Genomic DNA, 24,585 nt, shown 5'->3' with positions numbered 1-24,585 from the left:
GTGTGGTGGGAAAGTAATTTAAGATAATAATCTATTTATTGTCCCTGGATTCTTAAAGCTATATTCAAATCAGGCCAACTCTTCTCTATTTCTTTGTTTCAGGGACTCTTTGTAAAATACGACAGCAATGTGAATTTTATGAGAAGAATCCTGGAAGATGCCCCAGTCTTAAAGAAGGTTGGCAGCTGGAGGGATACCAAAAACTCATTTATGCTACTTGGTGTTGGGTATGAGGTGAAAGCTTCAAGGGAAGGGCTGTGTTGTGGGTACAGGGAAGCTGTGTATGGACAAATACAAATTTAAAAAGAAAACAAGGAAAAGTGAGATTTAATTCCCTGTGTTGAAAGTAAACTGAGATTCCCTCCCTTGGTTTTCTTATAGCATTTATTTAAAGACTTGTAATTTCTTTCTCTCCCTGTTTGAAGTGTATGTAAATCTTTTCTTTCCCTTTGATGAACATTGATGCAAATATTCTTTTTTGGTTTTTTTTTTGTTTAAATATTTTTTATTATTATTATTTTTAATTTATATATGACAGCGGAATGCATTACTATTCATATTACACATACAGAGCACAATTTTTAAATCTTTTTAAAAGCCAAATGAGCCTCTTGACAGCTTTGAACCCAGCATTGTTTTTCATAAGGACCAGGAGCCATCTCTTTGAAATGCAATCATCAAGGAAGAGAGCACCCCTATCCCACAAAGGGTAAGGAGCCTAACTTCAGCATACTCTAATTTAGCTTTTTCTTGGCTCTGTCTTGAAAAAGTACTTCTTGTCACAAAGATAGGAAAAGCTTATTTTCCCTTTGGATAAAGTCACATCTAACACAGATGGCCACCCCAATTACTAGGAGAATTTAGGACATGACAAATGGTGTTACTTATATCCTTTTGCTTGAGGACAAGTTACTATGCCTCCTAAGAACATGAATGGAATGGGTTGTCTCTTCTAGGTGGGGATTTCCTTCTGTCTTTGCAACTTCTTAGTAGAGGATCTATGATATGCATCACATTCTGGTTTAGTGCTTATTCAACAATAAAGTATTTTCTTCCCCTCGTATCTTTGTGTGAAGGATTTCTGGGTTTGGAGAAGATTTTATTTTTAATTACATTTCCCCAAAAGCTGGATCAGAGGAATGGGTCCTCAGCTTCATCAAAGATCTCCATATGTCAGATATGGTTCAGAACCTCTAGAGTCTTTGTGGTAGGCAGTGGGGACTTGGTAACCAGATAGGCCTTTATAAAATGCTTTGGTAGCGTACACAAAAGGAACAAGGGAGGAGCTTATGGGAGGCATAAGGCCAGGAGGATTAATTTCAGTGATTACTAATACAGAATTTCCTGCTAGCCTCACAGGATAGAGTTTTGCATTAATAATTAATCTAATGTAAATAAACTAGATGATTCAAGTAACTTTGTGAACTTACTACACAGTACATACCACTAAAAGTTGAAAGAATATATTCCAGAAGAATATTTCCATGTGACACAATGCACACAATTTAGGAGATTAAACAAACAAAAAATATTTCACGGTATATATCACTATTATCTGAAAGGGAGAAAGAAAGCAGATCACAGTTGGAAAGTGAAATTGAAGTTCCTTAAAAGTTACATAGTATATTTTTCTTGTTCACAAGAGACAAACATAAAATATTACATCAGAATGATTCTGATAAGATGCCACAAATGAGTAAAAGTTGTAGTCAAAGAAAAGAATATATATTTTTCCATCATTGAAAGGCATCTCTTTTACACATAAAAAAATTGTGGGGGGGGGATGATTTGGCATTGGTAAATTTTAAAGCCTAGGGACTATAAAAAAGATGTTTCTTTCCTAATGTGCTCAAGGATTCCTTCGCTTTCTTTTTAACTTGTGGTAAGTCACAATTTATCAATTTTTATGTAACATTGGAATTTAAGAGCAAAAGTCATACATATGTATTAAAATGTCTTATTTTATAATAAAGTCCATATATTTTACTTTTTATCTAAAAAAAAGGTCATAAATGTTGATTAACAGATTTTGAGAACTGTCATCTAACAAATGCAATAATATGTTTGGTTTTAAAATTTAACACAACAAGCTTCTTAAGATAATTTCTACTGTTAACACAAAGTACTCCAGTTGGATGACAAATTTAGGAATCTATGATTAAGAAGGCAAGTGTCCTCTTCTTAATAAAAAGAATAATGTGTATATAGTATTAAGTTACACCTATATGCATAAACATGATTTCTTTAGGTAATTTATATAATGCATTATATATTAGAAAATTACATTATTTTATACAATTATAATATATATTAATGTTATATGATTGTGATATATTGTATAGTAGGTATTTTATTGAATAATTATGCTAAATCTTTCATATCATCTTACTTAATATCATGACCCAATGAAAAATGTATTCTCTCTCTCTTTTAGTAAGAGAGAGGGGACACCAAAGGTAAAATTAATACTATGATGAGACATTGCTCCTTTTGTTCCAGTAAGGACTGATTGGCAGTACTGATCAAAAGAGAGTTAATGTACTAAAGCAAGGGTCAGCAAGTTGGGTCCCATGGGCCAAATCATACCTGCCATTCATTTTGTATGGCTCAGGAGCTAAGAATAGTTCTTTATTTTTCAATGGTGAGAGAAAAAATAAAAAGTAATATTTCATGACATGCAAAAATTATACAAAACTTCAGATTCCATAAGTAAAGGCATACTGGATTATGACCACACATTTGCACTGCCTGTGGCTGCTTTGAAACTAAAAAGCAGAGTGGGGTCAATGTGATAGAGATTATGAAATCCACACAAGTTAAAATAGCTGGTCTTTTACAGAAAATTTTTGCTTATCACTGGAGAGTAAGGAAATTCAGAAGATCAAATAGCTACTTAAATGTAATTTGATGGGTTGATAAGAGTAACTCTTTAATTAAAAATACTTGGAAATTTGTCCTATGCTAAATCAATATGTAGCACTGCACAGGAATGCTACCTTCGGTGGACTTGCAGTTTTCTTGGTTCTGACAATGGTCTCTTATGTGGTTTTTACTCTTCTTCTTTTAATTACATCTTGGCATCCATTCAGAATTCTTTTTTTTTCAATATTTTTTAGTTATAGTATCTTTATTTTGTTTATTTACTTTAATGTGGTGCTGAGGATTGAATCCAGTGCCTCACACATGGGAGGCAAGCGCTCTACTGCTGCTGATCCACACCCAAGCTGCCCAGAATTATTTTCTTATTTGACAACACTCCCTTCCTGAACATTTGTATTGGCACATCTTGATGACTCTTGCCATCAACCTAACAAGGATCTCCACACTCTAAGCTAAGTGTTAAAGGAATTGACCTTGGAAACTGCTCAACCCTCCACAGACTTGAGAGATAGACAGTCCAAGTGAGTAGCCAATCATTAGAAGAAGGTTGGACTTGTACCTAAATCCAAACTCTCCAGGGTTCCCCACTCTCCTGCAGACTGCCTCAGCGGTCAACTCTGCAATGTCACAAGGAATTCATATTATGCAGGAGGAGAAAAAGAGTGTAACAGTGATTACATATTGATGTTCTGTCATTAGGAATAACTCCTGCTAGCTCTAAAATGTTTAAGTATGTACATTCATATTTGTATCATTGTCCATAATTAAATACTTAAAACATAATATTATTTTTAAGGCTTTCTGTGAATGCAAACCCCAAAAAAATCAGTTTCAAAAGAAGACATTGTGATATAAGAAATAATGGACATGAATGATCCTCCAACTGTCATTGTTGGAAATTTTGTATTGCCTACTATAAGTTAGATGACAATAATCCTACAGTTGAGAAAGATGCAGAAGACTAAATATTTGCTAAGCCCCAAATTAGTAGAATTAATTACTGAGTTCTTTCTGAAATAAATAGAAATAATGCAGAAAGTCTTATCACAAAAATCTATAGTAACTCATTAAGGAATAATATTACTGAGTATATAAAATTCTATTTAATATTTGTAATTCATTAACCAAAAATCTAAAAATCTAATTGGGGATTAAAAACTTTTTACAGAGCACCAACAAAACTAAATAAAGACAAACCCAAATATATGTAGCAAATTTAATCACATTGTAAGCCATCAACTTGACAGTATACATTCAACTGACTTTAAATGGATGGCAAAATTTCTGCATACATTAAGAATTTGGGTCACAGAATTCTAAAATTATGTTCTTTCTAAAAAAAGGTAAATTGAAATAAGGATGAAATCAGTTTCTAATAATACTATACTTTGTTGATACTGTGCTACTTTATGAATGTCTAACAGTTCAATGCCTGTAAGTCTTTTACTTTCAAACATGTGACTACTGAAGTTTGGAATTTAAGTGATTTGTTCCAATTAGTAATAAACAAATGGCCAAAAAGTGTATGAGTGCATGATTAAAAGCATTCATAAAAGAGAAACTAGATTCCTTGCAAAACTTAAGAGAATGGTCTAAAACATTAAACTCTATGTCTTCCCATCTGTCATGCATGCACCATTCAGTATTGAGGTTGTTCCTATTTGAACATGATTAAACAGAAGGGCCTGTGGGAACTTCGTGTTATTTTGCTCTAGTCAAGAATCTTCTAGAATAATGTGTGAGAAGAGAACTGTATATTCCTGTCACTTTTTGTAATATGGATAGAGTGCAGAAGGAAAAACCAGAGGGCACAGATTTGCTAAGAAAGTTCTAAACAGTAGCAAAAAAAAAAAAAAAAAAAAAAAAANCATCTTGTGCTAATAAAACCCAATAAGAAAAAAAAAAAAAAAAAAAGCTAAAGATTTTGTTTTAGGTAAGAGATATGCTAAAATACAAAATTACATTTTAGGGTTCTAAACACTGGAATTTCAAAACAACAACAACAACAACAACAAACTTAATTGAGGAAAACAAGTACAGAGAAGTGCCATTCATTCATTTATTCAAAGTTCACTGAATACTGCCTATATTTGAAGACTTCTGGTAAATGGTAAGCAAATCACCAGGAAAACACAGACTACACTATCCAAGCAATTAAAACAAAATGAAGGAATTAATATTTGTTTCCAAGTAACATATGATATTTAATATTTCCTTTGGAATGTTATAAGCAGTATATAATTTTTATAATAAGAATTTGTCTTAGAGAAAATTAACAAAATGATCTTATTTTTAAGTCAAAAGCTCTCAGGCAGATGCCTTGAATTTTCAACATACTGTTAGCATTTTGACATTAGGAAATTACTATACTTCCCTGGCCTCACTTTTCACTTCTACCTATGAAGACTTTGACTTATAATAACTATTATGACTCCAGTGTAGATAAAATAATGCATGCTGGCAACTAATTTGCAGAAACTTTTGAAAGTGATATACTAATGTAAAAACAAATTATAAAAGTAGTCCTTTTATTGACTTACACTTACTAATTGTGCCAAGAAAATAATTCCTTCATTTTTCTCCAATCATCACAATATCTTACTTCAGCAATGAAAAGTTACTGTTCGGCACTGTGTTTAAATAATACAAAGTTTTTTCTTTTTAAAAGAATTGCATGGGGCAGGTGTTTAGCTCAGTGATACAGCACTTGTGTACAACTCATAAGATCTTGGGTACAATTTCCAGCATGACCAAAAAAAAAAAAAAAAGAAGAAGAAAAATTAAAGAATTACTAGAAAAAAATTACTGCCAGTGTTCATTTGATGTTTGATATAGTAATATTTCAGAAAACATTCTCATTATTAAATTGAACATATTATAGATTATATTATTTGTGTCTGTGTTTTATGATGAAATGATTTTTAAAAATGTCTTATATAAAGACTTGTTGATGTAATACTAACTGCTAATTGAAAATCACTTCAAAACTTTGATATTTTTCCATTGCAGCAACTAAGACCCAAACTTATTACTGGATTTCACCAATGAGCCAGACAACTCAGCAAGAGATTGCAGCATTAAGATCTTCAAGAGGAAAACGTCATTTGGTGCTACATAAGAACGAAATAAAAATACCAAAGTAATTTTTGAAAATATTCACCAAAAAGTATTTTAAATTCTTTTTTGCTATCCATTCTAGAATAAAAATTTAAATTATTCATGTTGAATTTAGCATAAAGCATAAGTTATTACATTGGGAGAATGGTTTTTATTCTGTATAAGGACTTACATTATTTGTTGAAAAGGCCAACATTTTCAAAATTACTTGTATATATATAAGTTCAACTTGAATTCAATTTCAATTCAAGAATGCAATTTCCTAATCTTCCAAAGGCTATAAAAGTACAAAATAATGAAATCTAGATACATTCTGTAGAACAATGATGAATACGATTAAGAAGCTAAAAACTTGGGGAGAAAGTTTTGGAAAATATAGTACTAAGAATTGGCTGAGTAAAACAATGATCAGTTCACAATCCAACACAGACAAAAGAAAGCCTGAGAAGTAAAGGGGCCACCCAGTGATTCCTGGAGCAAGGACAAACAAGGGGTGTAGTGGATGAAAGCAAAGAGAGCCTATTCCAGCTGTGCCATGGCTCTGCATACTGCCCTATGGCTGCACATTTCATTTTTTTTATTAGTTGTTCAAAACATTACATTGCTCTTGACATATCATATTTCATACATTTGATTCAAGTGGGTTATGAACTCCCATTTTTCCTCTGTATACAGATTGCAGAATCACATCGGTTACACATCCACGTTTTTACATACTGCCATACTATTCATTACCTTTCCAAAGGCAAATATGGCATACAAAGTCCAGTAGGGTGTTACCCAGTGGGCTTCTCAAGGTAGAAGGACTGTGCTGACTGAAAAATGGCAGACAGTACTGCTGACAGGGAACTGACTCCTCAAATCCAGAACCAAACACTTAATTCTCAGTATTTATCACACATTTTTTGAGTCTGCATCAGGTATTGTTGTTGGCATTGGGAATAACACAGATACCGAAACAGTCTCCTTTTTTTTTCATAAAGCTCACATGAGCAAAGAAACAGCTATATATATTTTTTTCAGAAGGAAAGGACTATTGAGAAAAATTAAACATGGCAAATGGGAAATGATATTCTGTGGTAGAGAGGTGGCCACAATTTTATAAGGAGCAATTAGAGCTGCTTTGATAACATAGCGGTTGAGCAGAGAACTGAAGAGAATTTGGGAGTGAGGAAGGAAAAGACTGTTTCAGGAGAAGAGCTATGCTAGGAACCCTAGGCAGGTTTTTGTTTAGTATACTCTAAGGACAGGAAGAACACAGACCAGAAGACAAAAGGCAGATGGAGGTGTGGAGGGAGACATGTGTATGTAAGTAAAGGTCACAGAATAATTGTAATGGTTTTAGCTTTTATTCTAAATGAGATAGGAAGTTAGTAAAGGGGTTTAAATAGAGATTGTGGTATTGTCTGGTTTATACATTACAACAGTTATTTTAGTTGAGATTGGTTTTCGGAGGTGGCTCAGAGATGTTGAGAGGCTGGAAGGAAAGGCTACTATCCTTCAATGCAATAATTCAGACAAGATGGTGTCTTGGACCAGGCTGATAAAAGTATACGTGATAAGAATTGCATTGTGAATATGTTGAAGGGAGATGTAACAGTTTCCTGATGGATTGGATACAAGATATGAAAAAGAGGGGAAAAAAAGATGAGGTCAGGAGGTTTTCAAGATTTTTGGTTTATGCATAATAAATAATGGAGTAGCCACTTACTGCAGTGAAGAAGTCTGGCACAATCTGGTCTGAATGGTAAAAAGAGGAGCTGGGTTTTGCACATGTTGCAGTTGAGATGCTTCTTGAATATCTGCTAATACATTGGACTGACAGGCTGAGGTTGTCCTGAAGTTCTGCTTTCTATTTATTAGAACAATCAGAACTCTGTCATAAATACTCAGAAACTCAGAGACTCCTTCGTTGGCTCCAGAGAAGCATGATCCGCAAAACAACTGGAATGAAATGAATATTAATGCCCTGGATGGTGCTAGGAAAACAGCTGTAGGCAGGCAAGACAGGAGTGGTAGAGTGCAGTGGCACAGGGCCAGAAGGATCAAGATTCCATGCCCTGAACTCCCTGCTGCCTGACATCCTCCCAATGGTATTCTTCTTACATTTTCCAAGAAATTGGCAGTTATGACTAATAGAAAACAAAAGCTTTCCTCTTTGTCTAAAACAAAAAATTCAAATGGATCAATCTCAAATTTCAAAGAAGAAAAGATGGATGAAAATTACCTTTGAAAAAATGTTGGACTTTTTGGAGGCATCAGAACAAATGGGCTCTAAGAAACAGTCATATTATACAATATTAGAAAATTTTTGGAAAATGTTACATAAAAATGAAACCCTGAAATTATTTTGAGGTATATTTCTTCCATCAAAACAGAATAATGTGTTTGTCTTTCTGATGATTCAAAACTCAGCTGAGAGGATGATCATGTAAGAACAACTTTGAGATTCTTCCCATATTTTTATTGGTGCATTATAATATATATATTTACATATTTATACATATATATATGTATGTGTATGTATATATACACACACATACATACACACACATATATGATGGTGGGATTCAGCTCTGGGATTTCTTTAAAAATATCAGTAATGGAAGTAAAGGTGAAGGAAAAAGTATGAGAAGAAAATTCCAGGAAATTCATTATAAACATAATTAAAGGAGAGGATCATGTAAAAAAGCGAGAAATGATGACTGAGGAGATAATCAACTTAGTTGAAGAAAGATTCACCTTTAGTTCAAAAGAACACACTAAGAACATCAGTAAGACACTGACAATTAGCCATATCTTTGTATAACTTTTTCTTTTATCTTGAGGACAAAGAAACTTTAAAAAAAACTCAAAACAGATTAATCAAAATTGCACTTTTAAAGAAACAATAGATGCATCAATTATATAATTTCTTTCTTTTAATCAATCTCTACTAACTTTTCTACACTATACTAATTTATCATAATAGTCCAACTTCCATTCTTCATGAAAAATTGAAAATAAAAATACAGGAAAATATGGATATGGAAAATGAAATATGTTTACATTTTAAGGGCTGGAGAATAGTGGTTTTTTTTTTTGGGGGGGGGATGAATGGGGTTTGACCACTGAGCCACATCCCCAGCCCTATTTTGTATTTAATTTAGAGACAGTGTCTCACTGAGTTGCTTAGTGCTTTGCTTTTGCTGAGGCTGGCTTTGAACTCACAATCCTGCTGTCTCAGCCTCCTTAGCAGCTGGGATCACAGGTATGCACCACCATACCAGGCTTGAAGGACAGTGTTTTAACTCCTCAATCTCTAGAAAAAGAAAGTTCTCTTAAAGAAAAATAAGAGAACACATTATACTTCATAGAAATGAAAGACTGAATCAGGTGAGTATTGAAGTTTCCTAAATAGCTCAGTGCCAACTGTGTGGTTCAAGAAGAGTAATTACAAAACTACTGAACTGGGCTGGTGCCCCAGGAATTCCTAAGGCTGCTGTGGAATCTGTGGAATCTCTGACATTAACTGCACAGGAATTACGCTTTCTAATCTAGTGTTTGAGAAAGGCATACTTAATAAACATTACTTAATTATTGATATTAACATTTAACACACTTATAAAATATCACAGTTGAAGAGAACCTTTTCTTTTTCTATCTTTTTTTGTACTGGAGATTGAACACAGGTGTGCTTTGCCACTGAGCTACAATCCCAGCTTTTTTTTTTTTTATTGTTTGAAATAGGGTTTTGTTAAGTTGCTGAGGCTGGCCTTAAACTTGTGATCCTCCTACATCAGCCTCCTGAGTCACTGGATTACAAGTGTGCACCATCACACTCCTTTAATTAACAGTTTATTTCAATGACTATGAATTGGGTGAATATTGTTTGACAAGAAATATGTTCATCATTGAGTATTCAAGGATGTATTTAGTATTTCCATGCCTTCAAAAATTTTATAAGCCAAGGCTACACATGTTATAATGAAGAAATGTAAAAGGTGCAGTAAGACCTAGCTGCCTGAGATGCTCAGGGTCTTGGTCTTTGGTAGACAGTTCTTCATCAATTGGAAAAATTAACACTGAAAGAAATTAAAGAAATGCATGAAAATATAAAAAAGCAGTACATATTAAGGGAAGCTGGCAATTATTGTTAGATGGCAACTTAATCCAATCTATATTTGAAGCATAAATATTACTTAAACTTCTTTAAATTGTTCTCTGATATTTAATCACACTTTAGGCATCTCCAGCAACTGTAAATTTTAAGAGAACTAAAAATATTTAGATCTCAGAAGATACAGTCTTACAGGGAACAATTATACATTAGTATGACACACAAATCTAAAAAGTAATAATAATAAAAATTAAAGTCTTAGCAAGTCTAAAAGTAAAATATGGCAACAAGACAAGGAAAATATCTAAGAATTAGAATATAATTAAAAACAAAAACTTTGTGGTCATGTATCCCAAACACCACTCCAAGGCTTGACTTGACACTTCCCCTAGAATTTTTTTTTTTTACTTAAAGTACATCATGAGCATCTTTTCTTTGTGATTTCATACATAGTTTGGCTTGTACCCCACTTCCCCCCCCCCAAAATTTTAAGTGTACTCCTTGCTCAATGACTCATATGGCTGGTCTTCATCTTTCTATATAGGACACAAACATTTTCAAATACCCTAGAACTAACTAAAGAGTCACAGAGCATAGTATTTTTCCCATGGAAAACTTCATTTTCTACTTTTACCCATATTATTAGCTACAAAAGCATTTTATTGGTCAATATAAACACTTGACTGATTTGTATGAAAATTAAATCTTTTACAATACCTAGGGAAAGACTTTGATCTTCATAATCATAAACTAATTCAAAAATTTATTTTTTCCAACATTATAAAGCAAAATATTTGCTGTTGAAATTTATGTATGCAAATATTACATATACATATTACACAACCATAAAATAAATTTTCCAATTAATAAATTTATTTATTAAATGCTAGCAAGGCATTAAAAACAAGGACTCCTTCAGATCTAGATATCTAACCTCAAGTTATGGTAGTACAATTTAGAACATTTTTTTTTAATTAAAGTATCTGGAAAACTATTCTAATAAATTTAAAATATATACTGCAATTTTTTTCAATTTTTAAAAAAAAATCCTCAAAACTGATATTATAAAAGGTCATGGTCATAGACTGGTCCTTTATAAGCAAATAGGCATCAAATGTTTGTGGAACTAAAAGATTTGAGTAGAAATGTTGGTTAAATTACCAGTCATCATCCTGCATACTAACAAGGATTTCTAGTGAATTCTATTTATTTTTTAATATAGCATACCAAAAAATTATTTTTCATCAATTTAGCATTATATTATACAAGTACACACATATATAAATGCACACTTTTAAGATGAATTCATTAATAAATTTATGAAAGAAGGGATTTCTTATATACATATTATATCAAGCATAGAATTTAACATAGTCAAGATAAAATAAAAATCCTTGAATAAATGAATGAATGAGTGCATGTTACCTAGGGAAAGACTTTGCTCTTCATTATCATAATTAATTTTTATGGCTGCTTGGTTAAACAAAAGTGAACTTGGTGATTAAATGCAATTGATTTTTCCTGAATACTAAACAACTTTCATATTAAATTGATCAAAAAGCACTTTGCCATGCATCACCAGCGAAACTGCATTTATGGAAAAGATTGAGATAGTAATTTTGAAAGAAAAATTAACATATATATAGATATCTATATCTATATCTATATATATATATAGATATAGATATAGATATATATATCTCCTGATGAGAGAAAAACCTACACATAAAGAAACAAATAAAAATGAATAAGTGAATTAATAAATCAACACAGGACCATGAAGAGTCTATTTGAATAGCATTTCCAATGTAATTATATTAGAAGGTCTGCGAACATTTCCTAAACAAAAGGGTCAAAACTGATATAGATTAGGGTTTAAAGCAGCCATTTCAAGTCTCTGGAAATTGTCCAAAGTGTATGTAGCACATGGAAAAACATTAAAGGAACTCCCCAAATTTCCACACAACAGCAAGAGTCTGTTGCACTGAACCACAACCAGTTCCCTTTCTTCTCCCCTCTCAGATCAGCAAGATGGAAGCTCCGCTCTAGGTGGTTGTATCAAAGAACTCCCTCCTCCCAGTTTTGCCTATTGATTGCAATGGCCCCTCTTACTGAGGCACAACAACATTTTTCACTCCACATCCAGCAGAAGCTCTACTATAGGCAGTGCAAATAAGTGGCCAGGACTTTTCCTACACCCAGCTGCTGCTCTCAGGGTTGAAGCTCTCTGTTAGGTGTGGCAAGGTCAGATAACTGGACCCTAATCATACTCATGCCAGCATGATTATAGTGTGGAGGTTCTGTGCCAAGAAAAGCTAGCCAAGAAGACCAGGAACTACTCATTCTAATCAGTGCCTCACACATATAGCAGAACTGTCTATCAAAGAGAAAGAGGTTGCTGTCTCTATACCCAGGCCCAGATGAGGTACAAAGGTTCTGGCCAGGAGAGGCAGGTCATAAGAAGAGAAAAATCTCTGTAGCTTTCCCAAAGGATACTGGCTTCATTTGAAACAGAGGTTCAGAAAATTCAGAGGTTTTAGCATTGTCACAGACACCGGAGACTCTGTTGGTGATTAGTTAAGAGGAGGCTAAGAAGCAATAAGTGAAAGAGTAGACACACTAGATGTTAAAGAGCAGGAACTAGGGAGATAGCCAGCTAAGACAAGAGATAGCCAGGAAATGGAGCAGGATTTAAAGACTGTTCAAAATTACCCCTGCAAAGGGATTCAATTTTAATTAGCTGATTATTGAGTTAATTAAACCCAGAGAATTATTGAAAATAATATAAGAATTGGCTAAGTACACAATAGCTAAATTATGGAATCAACAGATGAATGGTTTAAGAAACCGTGATATGTGTATGTGTATGTGTATGTGTTTGTGTGTGTGTGTGTGTGTGTATGTATATATATATATACATACACACACACACACACACACACACACACACACACACAAATGGAGTTCTACTCAGCCATTAATGGCATTTGCCAGTAAATGGATGGAAATGGAGACTATCATGCCAAGTGAAATTAGCCAAATTCGGAAAGTCAATGGGCAAATGTTTTCTCATATATGGGAGCTAGAGTAAAATAAAGAAAAGAGAGGAAGGAAGTACAAGATTATATAAAGCACCAATCAAATGTAAATTAATGGAGAGTAAAAAGGAAGTCTAGTAGAGGAAGGAGAATGGGAGAGGAGAGAAAGGGGGAGGGAAAGGGGAGGATCATGAACTGAAATTGATTTCCATGTATGTATGAGTTTGTTGGGATGAATTCAACTACTATGTATATCTAACTATAAAGCTTTAATAATAATAAAAAGGATAAAAATAGGTACTATAATCATATATGAAAAAAGTGGCTAAGTAATTAGTGGAGACTAACAGTTGGAGTGACACTAGCAGAGGCCTCTAGAGGTTTAATAGGGGGAGAGCAAAAGAAAAACATAGAGTGGTTTGAAAACAAAACAAGCAAAACAAAACTATTTTCACTGATGGAGAATAGATCAGAGTGATGTGTGCACCCCAAGGTTGTGGCCGACATCAGAGACTGTGCACTGTGGGGGCAAAGAGACTTCACTAAAAAGGCACAGCTAGCTCCTAAACCAATGAAAAGGAGAATCAGCAACGAGAAATAAGTTCTAGTGGTGAAGATGGAGGTTATTGTGCAGGTTTGAAAAATCCTCAAATTTTATTAAAAAAAGTTATCTATACATATAAGAAATTGAATGAACTCCATGTAGAAAAAAGCACAGAGTTCCATACCCAGACACAGTTTCATAGGGCACATGGAAAGACAGAAATTATTAAAACAGCATATATTCAATATGTACAAGGTAATCTCAGTAAAATTAACTGCTGGTGTCTCATAAATAAACAACAGAGCCCATAAGGCAGTGATGTGACATATTTAATGTGAAAGAAGAAAACACTTGTCTACAAAGAATCCTATATCCAGCAAGTTTATTTTAAAAAATGAAGATTATTTAAGGGCTTTCCAAGATAAAGAAAAGCTGACATAATTCACTGCTGGAAGATCCAATTCAAAGTTCAAAGTGACACCAGACAATTTTGTGAATCTTCATAAAAGGAAAAAACAAAACAAAGAACAGTGGTAAAGATAATTATGTAGATAAGTATAGAAGTATAATTTTATGTTCCTCTTCTTTTGTTCATGTAAATGATTTTTAAAATTGTACAAAACTATATTCATATGAGTATTACTAAGCCTCTAACACACAGAAATAAAACATATTTGACAATAACAGGATAAACGAAGTGGGTGGGAGCGATGTTTTGGAGTGAGGGGAAGACAAACATGGTAGCTTGAATCTACAGGAAAAAAATGAAGAGAACCAAAATTAATAAATACAAATTTAATAAAACTGACCCTGAAATACGTACTTGTTCTCATTTCTCCTCTCAACTCTCTTAAAAGACTCACATTAGATAATGTAATAATTGTGGCAATGTGTTATTTGCCTTTTATATAATTTAGGATTAGTATATATAAGAAGAAAAGCAACACAGAAAGGGTGGGGGAGAGCAACAAGTCATATAGAATTAATTAACCTTCTATCCCTCCCAGAAATGAAGGTAGTGCAAATGTGAAGCAGATTCATGTCAGTCAGATGTATACTGAAAACCCTAAAGCTATTAGAAAAATAACAAAACATACTGAAAAAGAAAATCACTGAAAGTACTAAAATATGATGAGAAAGTACTGATATCATGATAAAGAAAGCATAAAGAAGGAATGGAGGAACAAAAACCCAACCCAAATAGTGAAAATAGAAACAAACAAAACTATGTCAATAAGGAAATTAATGTAAATGCATTAAAGAATCCACTCAGCTTGTCAGACTAGATAAACAAAACAAAACATCAAAATAAAACAATAGACAAAAGTCTTACAGGAGATATACTTTGGGTTTAAAGTTGGCAATAAGATAAAATTATAAGTCTGGAAAAAAAAAAAACACCATTTAAACATCAACATTAAGGGAGTGGAATGGCTCTACCACTGTCAGTAAAATGGGCCTGTGACTATACTATATTTTCCACTAAGGGCAACACTGATAGAAAATGTATTTACTGAAGAAATATGTTGCATGGTAAGCATCAGGGATATACTATAAGTTGGGTAGTAAATGACAGAAATCTGTTTGTTGGTCTTTATGTGTTTATGTCTTACTGCTAGAGAAAACATCTTATGCACCCTAAAAGACAGCCTTTTAAGGTATGGATCTAACTTTCTGTGTTAATTTTGTACCTTTGGCTCAGAGGTAAAACTGAACTTGCTAGTTCTCTTTGTGAGTTTTAAAAAACTGTCTTTTCAATCAGAGATAAAATTCTCTTTGTTTGCACTCTAGGAATAATTAGTCCATACAGGTACTAGATTCCACGTAATTTTAAATTTCACCTGATTGATTTATATAGATTAATAAGAATTTATGTAATTCAAATTTAGGAAAATAATAAACAGAGAAGAAACTGAACTATTCCATGAAATTTCTAACCAATAAAGCATTTTATGTAAGAATATAAATCCACTAAGTCAAAGTGAATCTTGGGAGGTATCAAAGCAGCTTGATAATTTTGGATTAAAGTGGCTTTGTGAAAACCACAATGAGATATCACTTCATTTCACATGCAACATGATGGTTATTAATCAAAATGACAGATAATAGCAAGTACTGATAAAAAATGTGGAGGAACTGGATCTCTTATTATTGCTGTGCTGCTGCTTGAGAAAGCAATTTGGCAGTTTCTCAAAATATTAAACATGGAGTCATCACATGACCAGGAAATTCCACTGCTAGGTGTTTAAATAAGAGATCTGACAATTCATACTCACAAAAATATTAGGAAGATTGTCCACAGTCTAGTCTTAAGCTCTGGAAAGCTGATCCTACCACAGCCCTTTTCTTATCTTAGAAAAGGCTCATTTTTCTATAGCTTGATGAATTTCTTATCCCTACTATGGATTATTTTCACACTAATTTGTGAAATCATTATTTCTTGAAACAGACTTTATAACTATTAGAAATGATTTCGGAAGGAGAAAAAAACCATACTAACCAGGCCTATAAACTTCCTAACCATTACTGAATATCAGCAAATATTTCCAAAATAGTAATGCTAAATGCAAGAGATTAAAATTCCTTGAAAAACAGTGTAGCAAATTCTGAAAGCACATTTGTAATTACAATTTCACAGCTTTCTGACTTATCTTGCATAACAGTTTTTTGAACTTGATGTTTTATTCCCCTCTAGGATAAGCACAACAAAACCAGACAAAAACACCTTGAGAAACCTAATCAACCAAATTGCCTAATGAAAGTTCTCCTCTTGATGCATACTAACATTTTTATTGATATATTTATCTAAATTTATACACTTTTATATATAGGTCTAGGTATAGAATATCTTTTTTTTTAATTTTTTATTGTGGGTTGTTCAAAACATTACAAATTTCTTGACATATCATATTCCACACTTTGATTCAAGTGGGTTATGAACTCCCACCTTCACCCCATATAGAATATCTTTAGGGGAAGAATCTCTAAGAAAAATTCTGCCAGAGAAATCCACTCAAGTATCTAGAAGAAAAAAAGAAAACAAGAAGGTGGGTCCAGATAAATCTTAAAATCACTTTTTTGAGTGAGGAAAGGTTGTAAATTACGACCATATGCTTAGCCACGCCATGGACTAAATATGAATAACTGAGGAGATTTTTCATAATAATAATAAATATTTAATGCAATCATTCAAATCATATTTTAAAATAGTTATGCTTCTGCTGATTTGCTTGTATTTATTTAATCCTAGCAAGAGGAAAAAAAAATAAAATTATTACTTTGATTTTTTAAGAGCAGAGTCTATAAGGGGGAGATTTTTATGTTGTTAAAAATCAACCATCTCACAGATAATACCATATGAAAAGGATAGTTTCACACTCAGCTGTTATTGTTTAATTCCATTCAAAACTTACCTTTTATAAGTATCTTAAAAATGAAAACACATTTTGTTTCATTAACATAATATTTAACATAATTTTTAAGAGCAACACTAATGAAAAGTTATAAGGGTTCAGATATAAAATTGTGAGTTTGTAAACATAATGCCTCATTACCTTGATATAAAATAGCATTTTTACACATACTTTAAAAATCTTATGTATGTATAACTTTCACATTTTGAAAGGATAAGAAAATTGTTGGGTGTTTTTTTTTTCAGAGTGAGGCTGGCATTTATTATAAAATATTCTTTAAAATCCTGACACTTCTTGTGAAAATATGAATAAATTAAAATGTACCAAATTCATTTTTAGTTACTATATTCAAACTAATCCATCCCACTCAAAATAAATTAATAACAATGGAAATTTATGGGAAATCCCAAAGGAATTGAATTTGGATGATTCAATTCCACTGACTTACTATGGAAAAGTGTTAATGGTATCAAGGGAGCTATCTAAATTCAATCCTCTGCCACCAAATAGAGTCTAACAAAGATAAAAGCAGCAGAAACAGGCTATTGGGGAATTTTAAAGTATCTACATATTTAGGCTGAAAGATGGGTTTCAATGAAATAAAATATAATCATAATTTTACCAATAAGACTATGATCATGTACAAAATAATTTCTTATTAAAACCTATCATATACAACCATTTCGAAATGATTCATTATAATAGCCGTTTTCTTTATAAAAATAGTCCATAATCTTCCAATTTATTATTAGAGAAGATTTAGGCTAAGATGAAATTTTAGAGCTAAATACTGTTGCCTAAAAAATATGACAATGAACATTTCACTGGACTTAATAAAAAAAATTATACATTAGCCTTTCTTAGGCTTTCTCTAGAATTTTAATCACATTTCTTCTCCAAGTTAACAAACCAAGAAGAACTCATTATTGTTTTATTGATCAAGATGAATATTGGTTTTGGAAAAGTTTTAGACATCCTTTTTCTTTTTCCCTTTTCAAACACACACACACACACACACACACACACACGAACACACCTTCCTGCAAATCATAATGTGACAACCAAAAATAAAAGTGCTCAGAGGAAGTAGGAAAGGACCGGCAATTGGTACTTTAATACTCTGTTATTTCTTTAACAATTCCAAGACAAAATCTGACTTTGGTTTCCTTGGACTAGAAAGGCAATTCATTGAAGAATTGCCTCAATAGGCTCAAAAAAGTTTTAAAATAAATTATGACTGAGTACTAAAAGTAGTAGATACAAAGCAATTTCACCAAAATGATGAAAATAATTGAATGTGAGTATATTGCATATAATCTTTCCATTCTATTTTTAGTCTGAGAACCACCAAATCCACTAGAATTCTCATTGTGCAGTTAGTTATTGTAACAAGCACCAACCACCTTCCCACAGGGGAAGTCCTATAAAAGGACAGCAAGTCTGGCCAGCCCTTCAGGAGTGCACAATGCTAGCATTGGTATTTACTTACACTTTTATTCTTTAAAGGAATTTAAAATCATCCACATTTCAAATTTAGACTCATCTAAAGTAACAATAATTATGAAACTCCGGGTATAAAATTCTAGTTATATTTTTTCTATTACAGTATATTATTATATGAAAGTAATATCTCCTAAATATTCCCACATACCACCAATACTGCAGGCAAAACATTTAGTGAAAACAGATTACCCTATACAATTTGTCAAACTGATTTCTTTTTCACAGAAAAAACTGATGAACATATATTAGCATGAAGTTTAAAAACACAGATTAATTTTCAATGTAATGTCATGCTTGCTAATTATGCACTGTAGTACATCATTTGAGCTTTAAAAATATGAACAAAGGCAGTTGAGTTGACATGTGAACTGAAATACTCATTGCTTCAGTCTCATAGTGGAAGACTAATGAGTTGTGAGGAAGTTATAATTTACACCAAATGAAGATATAAAGAGTATATACAAAGGAGAGATTGACTGAAGATTCCCCTTGGGTCCTATCTTCCCAAGAACAAAGAGCCTTTGTGGTTTCTATAGTGGATAAGAGTTAAAAGTGACCTCTAGTTCCCCTAAGAAGTGATTTCTACACATGGAGAGGAAAAAAAGGGGGGGGGGATGTGGTTCAATATTATAATTCTGCTACATATGTTCATAGGAAAATAATTTTATCTTGATATCTTGATTTGAATTTGATCCATTTTCTATATTGTCAGTATATCCCATTCATTCTATAATAATGTTTCAAATCACCTGCCTTTGCATCTAATCAGTGTTCAGAAAGGTAAAGCCCATTTTAGTTTATTGTTCCTGAAAGCAGATGGAATAATTCTCAAAGCTAAATGAGCTAAAAAGACAAATGAGCTCATAATGATATACTATATTAAAATTTCACTGTCCTCATGAACTCAAACAACCCAGACTTTACATATTAATGTAATATTCTGTCATGTTCATCTTTTTATTTTCAGGAGAACTGGGAATGTGTTCTTCCCAGCATTTAATTTCTTTGTGAAATACAGTGACTAACAATAGTAAGTGCAACATTCACTTAATAAAATTCACAACAATATAATAACAAATGATAGAAAAGAAAGCATGGATTCTAACCACTTTGTCCTCCTTTGGGAAAGCATCCAAGGAAGCAGAGTAGAGAGAGAAGAAAAAGAAGAAGAGAAAAAACAAAATGAGCCATATATTAATAAATTGATTTTAATGAAACAATTATGTATTTCTTCAAAGTGTTAAAATAGTATTTTGAAAAGTAAATCCTTCATTTAAAAATGAACACGTGAATCCTATTCTACATTAGATACAATAATTGGGCACAATAATTTCCTAAATTTGTAGAATCCAGATCATAAATCCAGTTTTAAAATATTCTTCAAAACGAAAAGTTAATTTACTACATATTAGCTTAATATGGAAAATGCATATAATTGTACTAAATAATTTTATCAAGTTGATGTTAAAATGTGTATAGTCATAATTTAGAGAAATATAAGAGTGGGAGATGTTTTAAAAAACAAAAACAAAAATGTGAAGAGAAATATGTTAACTATTTTAGCCATAAATTATTTCAAAAGCAACTTAACATTTTTTTATATTTAACATGATAGTAAATCTGAAATTACTATCACAGAGGCTAATAATTGTTTAATATGTTTTCTTGGGTTACATGTAAGGACACACAATTTATCCTGCCTCATACCTCCATTCAATTTGAAAATTTAGGTTGCAGAAACCAAAAATGTTTAACATTTGGTTTTTTACAAGAAGAATGAGTCATAACAATTTACAAGGATTCTATAATTCATCAGGCTACTCAATCTTCATTTACTACATTATTCAAAAATAAATTTACCCTCACAGATAATCTCATGTAAGTATGGAACAGGAATTTTCCATCAGCTATCTTTTTTATGATTTGAATTCTCAGTAGTGGAATTCATGTATCACTAACACTACAAGGAACTTTGTGAAAACACAAACAAAATGTGGAAAGCCAATGCTATTGTGTAGATATACATGTGGGTCAGTTGGTTCCTAACTTGCACATGTTTGATGCTTGGAGGAGACATGGTTTTGGTCCGCACCCACAGGCCTCTGTGTTCATGGGACACTCACGTTGTTCGACCGTAGAGATACGCGGCCTCCACAGCGGGCGCAGAACTTGGTGCGGCAGTAGGAGCAAAGGTGACCACACCCATCAGCAAACTTTGTCTTATGGCAAATTCCACAAGTTGGCGCATCATCTTTGTGCTCGCCCTGGTAACGCCGCGCTTCTTCCCCTATTTTTTTTACTTGTTCCTTGTAGCTTTCAAACTGTTGATGCAATCTCCTAGGCAAAAGAGACAATGGGGGTAAACTAAGTAAATGATGAAGAGAGAAGAAGACAATTTTTCCAAAGCAAAATGAACATATAAATGTATTAGTACTAGTTCTAGTTTAATTTACTGTTATACTTGTGTAGCATCGATAAAAGCACTGTTTGTCCCAGCAGTGGAATTCATGTATGGAGTGCATGCCTCTGCTTCTTTAAGACAGGTACCTTCCAAAATAGTTTAACTGGGCATTCAACATTTTACAACTACACCCGTGTGCATAAAGCTGAAGCCAAAACTAAACAAAATATGTTCTCTGATATTTTCTATTCTATTGAGTTTAATACTGAATATTTTTTTACAGTCAATTGATTCCATAACCCACTATTTGAACATGCTGCATACTTTGAAAAACACTATTTTATACTACATTGCTAGGTAATCTGTCTTCCACAAAATGTCTTCCTTTGCCTTCATTCCTGGAGAATACTTCCTATTTATTCGGCATCTGAGTTGTAAATGATTTAGTGCAGTATAAAGAAATGTTGGCTTATACATGATATTTGAACTCTCCAGTTTTTCCACATCACATAAAAAGTTTTAAAACACAACTTGCAAATATAAAAAAAGTTTGAAACCATACCTTGCATATATTTAGATTTTTTTACATATCCCTATTTTTCTCCATCTCAATCAAGTTATCTGTATGAGGGCTGCTACTAGTGATAATTTTTTATTGGTTGTTCAAAACATTACAAAGCTCTTGACATATCATATTTCATACATTAGATTTAAGTGGGTTATGAACTCCCATTTTTACCCCAAATACAGATTGCAGAATCACATCGGTTACACATCCACATTTTTACATAATGCCATACTAGTAACTGTTGTATTCTGCTACCTTTCTATCCTCTACTATACCCCTCCCCTCCCCTCCCATCTTCTCTCTCTACCCCATCTACTGTAATTCATTTCTCTCCTTGTTTTTTTCCCATTCCCCTCACAACCTCTTATATGTAATTTTGTATAACAATGAGGGTCTCCTTCCATTTCCATGCAATTTCCCTTTTCTCTCCCTTTCCCTCCCACCTCATGTCTCTGTTTAATGTTAATCTTTTCCTCCTGCTCTTCCTCCCTGCTCTGTTCTTAGTTGCTCTCATTATATCAAAGAAGACATTTGGCATTTGTTTTTTAGGGATTGGCTAGTTTCACTTAGCATAATCTGCTCTAGCGCCATCCATTTCCCTGCAAATTCCATGATTTTGTCATTTTTTAGTGCTGCGTAATACTCCATGGTGTATAAAGTGATAATTTTTGATGGCAAGAAAACCAAAGTTATTGAGGCAACCCATGTTCCATAAGAATGGTTTCAATGAATATAAGTCACATACCCCACCACCAGTTGAAGTTCCCCAATCTTAAATTACTATAAATAGAATTTTTTTTGCTATTCTGAATAGAACACTATGTTATCTAGTAAATCCCCCAGTGAAAAGATGTCTTGGATTTGTAAATGAGAACTCAAGAGTTATCCTAAGCCTAGCCAGTAGCCATTGGCTATTTTGCCAGGAGAAACTCCTGGGAAATGGCTGATTAGATTCATCTATGTCTCTGAGCCTGTTTGCTGCATTTGAGTATTCCCCAGGACACAGGGTAGACACATGCTATTGTTAATTCAAGCAGTTGAATTAGCTTGATGCTCTGCATCTAAGAAACCTGTGAGGAACTCTACTCTCTAGATGCAGTATCAAGTAAGTTAGGTCCAAACACCATAATGTTTAAGGTATTGGGATTTCATTATGCTTTCCTGTTAACATCAAACAGAACTTTAATGATTAATTTCTGCCTTGCCAGTTGACCCTTTTCTACTAAATTCTTAAAATTAAAGCAAACATGCATGCACCAGCACATAAGTTAATATCTGAAAACATTTTCAGTTTAAAAGTGAGCTAATTTCATTTAACAGAATAAAACATACAATATTTTCTTTAATGAATGCAAGAATATCTGGCCAGTTTATTGAAGAATTATTTGATTCTTTAAACATTTATACTTCAAGTACCATTAATCTAGGATAAAGTTGGTAGAAAACAACAATGGAAATCTACTATTTCAAAAATTGCCATATGCAATAATACCAGAACTCTGACAAATATTTATTGTGAGACCCTCCCACCCCTGCAATCAAATCTATTTCAATAAATACCAATGAGAAAGCAAGGCTAAGAAGAGTTTCCTTATGAACTTATTCTATAATTCAGAACATGATTTAGTATGGGTACTGGCAAACTTTTCAGTAAAAGGTCACACTGTAAATATTTTAGGCATTGTGGGCCAGACAGTTTCTTTTGCAACTACTCATCTTCACTGTTGCAGGAGGAAAGCAACCATAGATAATACATAAATGAATGAATGTAGGTATGTTCCAATGAAAACTTGATTTGCAAAAATAGTAGGCCAGATTTGGCCCATGGGTTAGTTTACAAATCCCTAATTTAGTATATGCTTTATGCTAAGATGTAATAGAAAACCAAAGCATCCTTGTGTTTTTAAATTCAAACATAAATGTAAAGAAGTTTTATAGATCTTATAGGGTCTAATCAAAAGAGCATCTATCTCAGGAAATCTATTTTTTCAACTGTTTGTGAGGCTTTGGGGATCAAACCCAGGACCTTGTGCACACTAAGCATGCACTCAACCACTGAATTACACCTCAGCCATGTGTGCAAATCTTTTCATAAAATATATATGCAGGACACTGACTACTGAGATAAAATCTTACTCTCCTGCAATCTCACAGCATTTCATTTAGTTACTCAAAGAATAATAAAATTTGTTATACACTCATTTATAAATTATTACTATTTCTATACATGATACCTCTCTTCTAGCAAGAGGAAATTCCCAGTTTAGCTAATAGTATGTAACTTCCTCAGTACCTACATACTGAACAGAAAAACTGTGTATTTATATATTTTTTTCTTAGTATATTTCATAAAAAAACAATTTACAACTAAATTCATGTGGAAGACAAAGTATCCTTTAAAAAACCCTACTTTCCCAAAACATTAAAAATTATGGGTAAAGTTTTTTAAAATTAACTTTCAGTGCATGTTTGAGCTGGAGAGAAGGTATGTAAAATCCTCAAAACACAAAGGTAAAATGGGAGCAGTAATGGAAGCAGTAATATCAGAAACATAACTCTGAATTAGGTATTTGTCCTAGGGACATGTACTGAGGCTCCATGACCAAGAACTTTAGTTTTAACTCTTGCACTTAGAATAAAATTAAAATTTTAGTCAGGTGTCCAGCAAAAATAATTGAAATAAAGTATATGGTATTCAAAGCATAGCAGGAAAATATACTGAATGAGGAAAAATCAATCCAAAAGAAGATAAAAATTAAAGAAACAGCAAAATAATTACAAATTATGGAATGAGACGGTAGAAATGAGCTAACACAGCAGGAATCACATGTACAACAAACTAACGCATCATTAAAAGACAAAAGTGATCATATTATATATATATATATATATATATATATATATATATACACACACACACACACACACACACACACTCACACACACATATATGCTTAAAACATGTTGTTTTCCAGTATATCTATCTCGTAAGCATTTCTTTTTTTTCTATTTCATTTTTTAT

The 24,585-nt window shown here is 32.7% G+C and overlaps 1 protein-coding gene across 47 annotated transcripts in view; it reads right to left on the bottom strand.

Annotated features, from left to right (window-relative positions):
* The window catches only part of Rims1 (regulating synaptic membrane exocytosis 1), a 440,790-nt gene that overhangs the window by 236,374 nt on the left and 179,831 nt on the right, over positions 1–24,585 (bottom strand). For 43 of the 47 annotated variants that reach the window (XM_048805631.1, XM_048805635.1, XM_048805636.1 and 40 more), the window contains 2 exons: positions 20,718–20,931; positions 19,701–19,712 (listed from right to left, as the gene is read on the bottom strand). In XM_048805631.1, coding sequence (XP_048661588.1) covers positions 19,701–19,712; positions 20,718–20,931 — 226 coding nt within the window. The remainder of the gene's footprint in view (positions 1–19,700; positions 19,713–20,717; positions 20,932–24,585) is intronic. The other 4 variants (XM_048805632.1, XM_048805643.1, XM_048805633.1 and 1 more) reach the window with 3 other exon arrangements.

This window comes from Marmota marmota, unplaced genomic scaffold, assembly GCF_001458135.2.
Source record: "Marmota marmota marmota unplaced genomic scaffold, marMar, whole genome shotgun sequence".
NCBI classification, from domain to species: domain Eukaryota; kingdom Metazoa; phylum Chordata; class Mammalia; order Rodentia; family Sciuridae; genus Marmota; species Marmota marmota.
The sequence above is the reverse complement of the archived record's forward strand: the minus strand, read 5'-3'. Positions and strand labels throughout refer to the sequence as shown.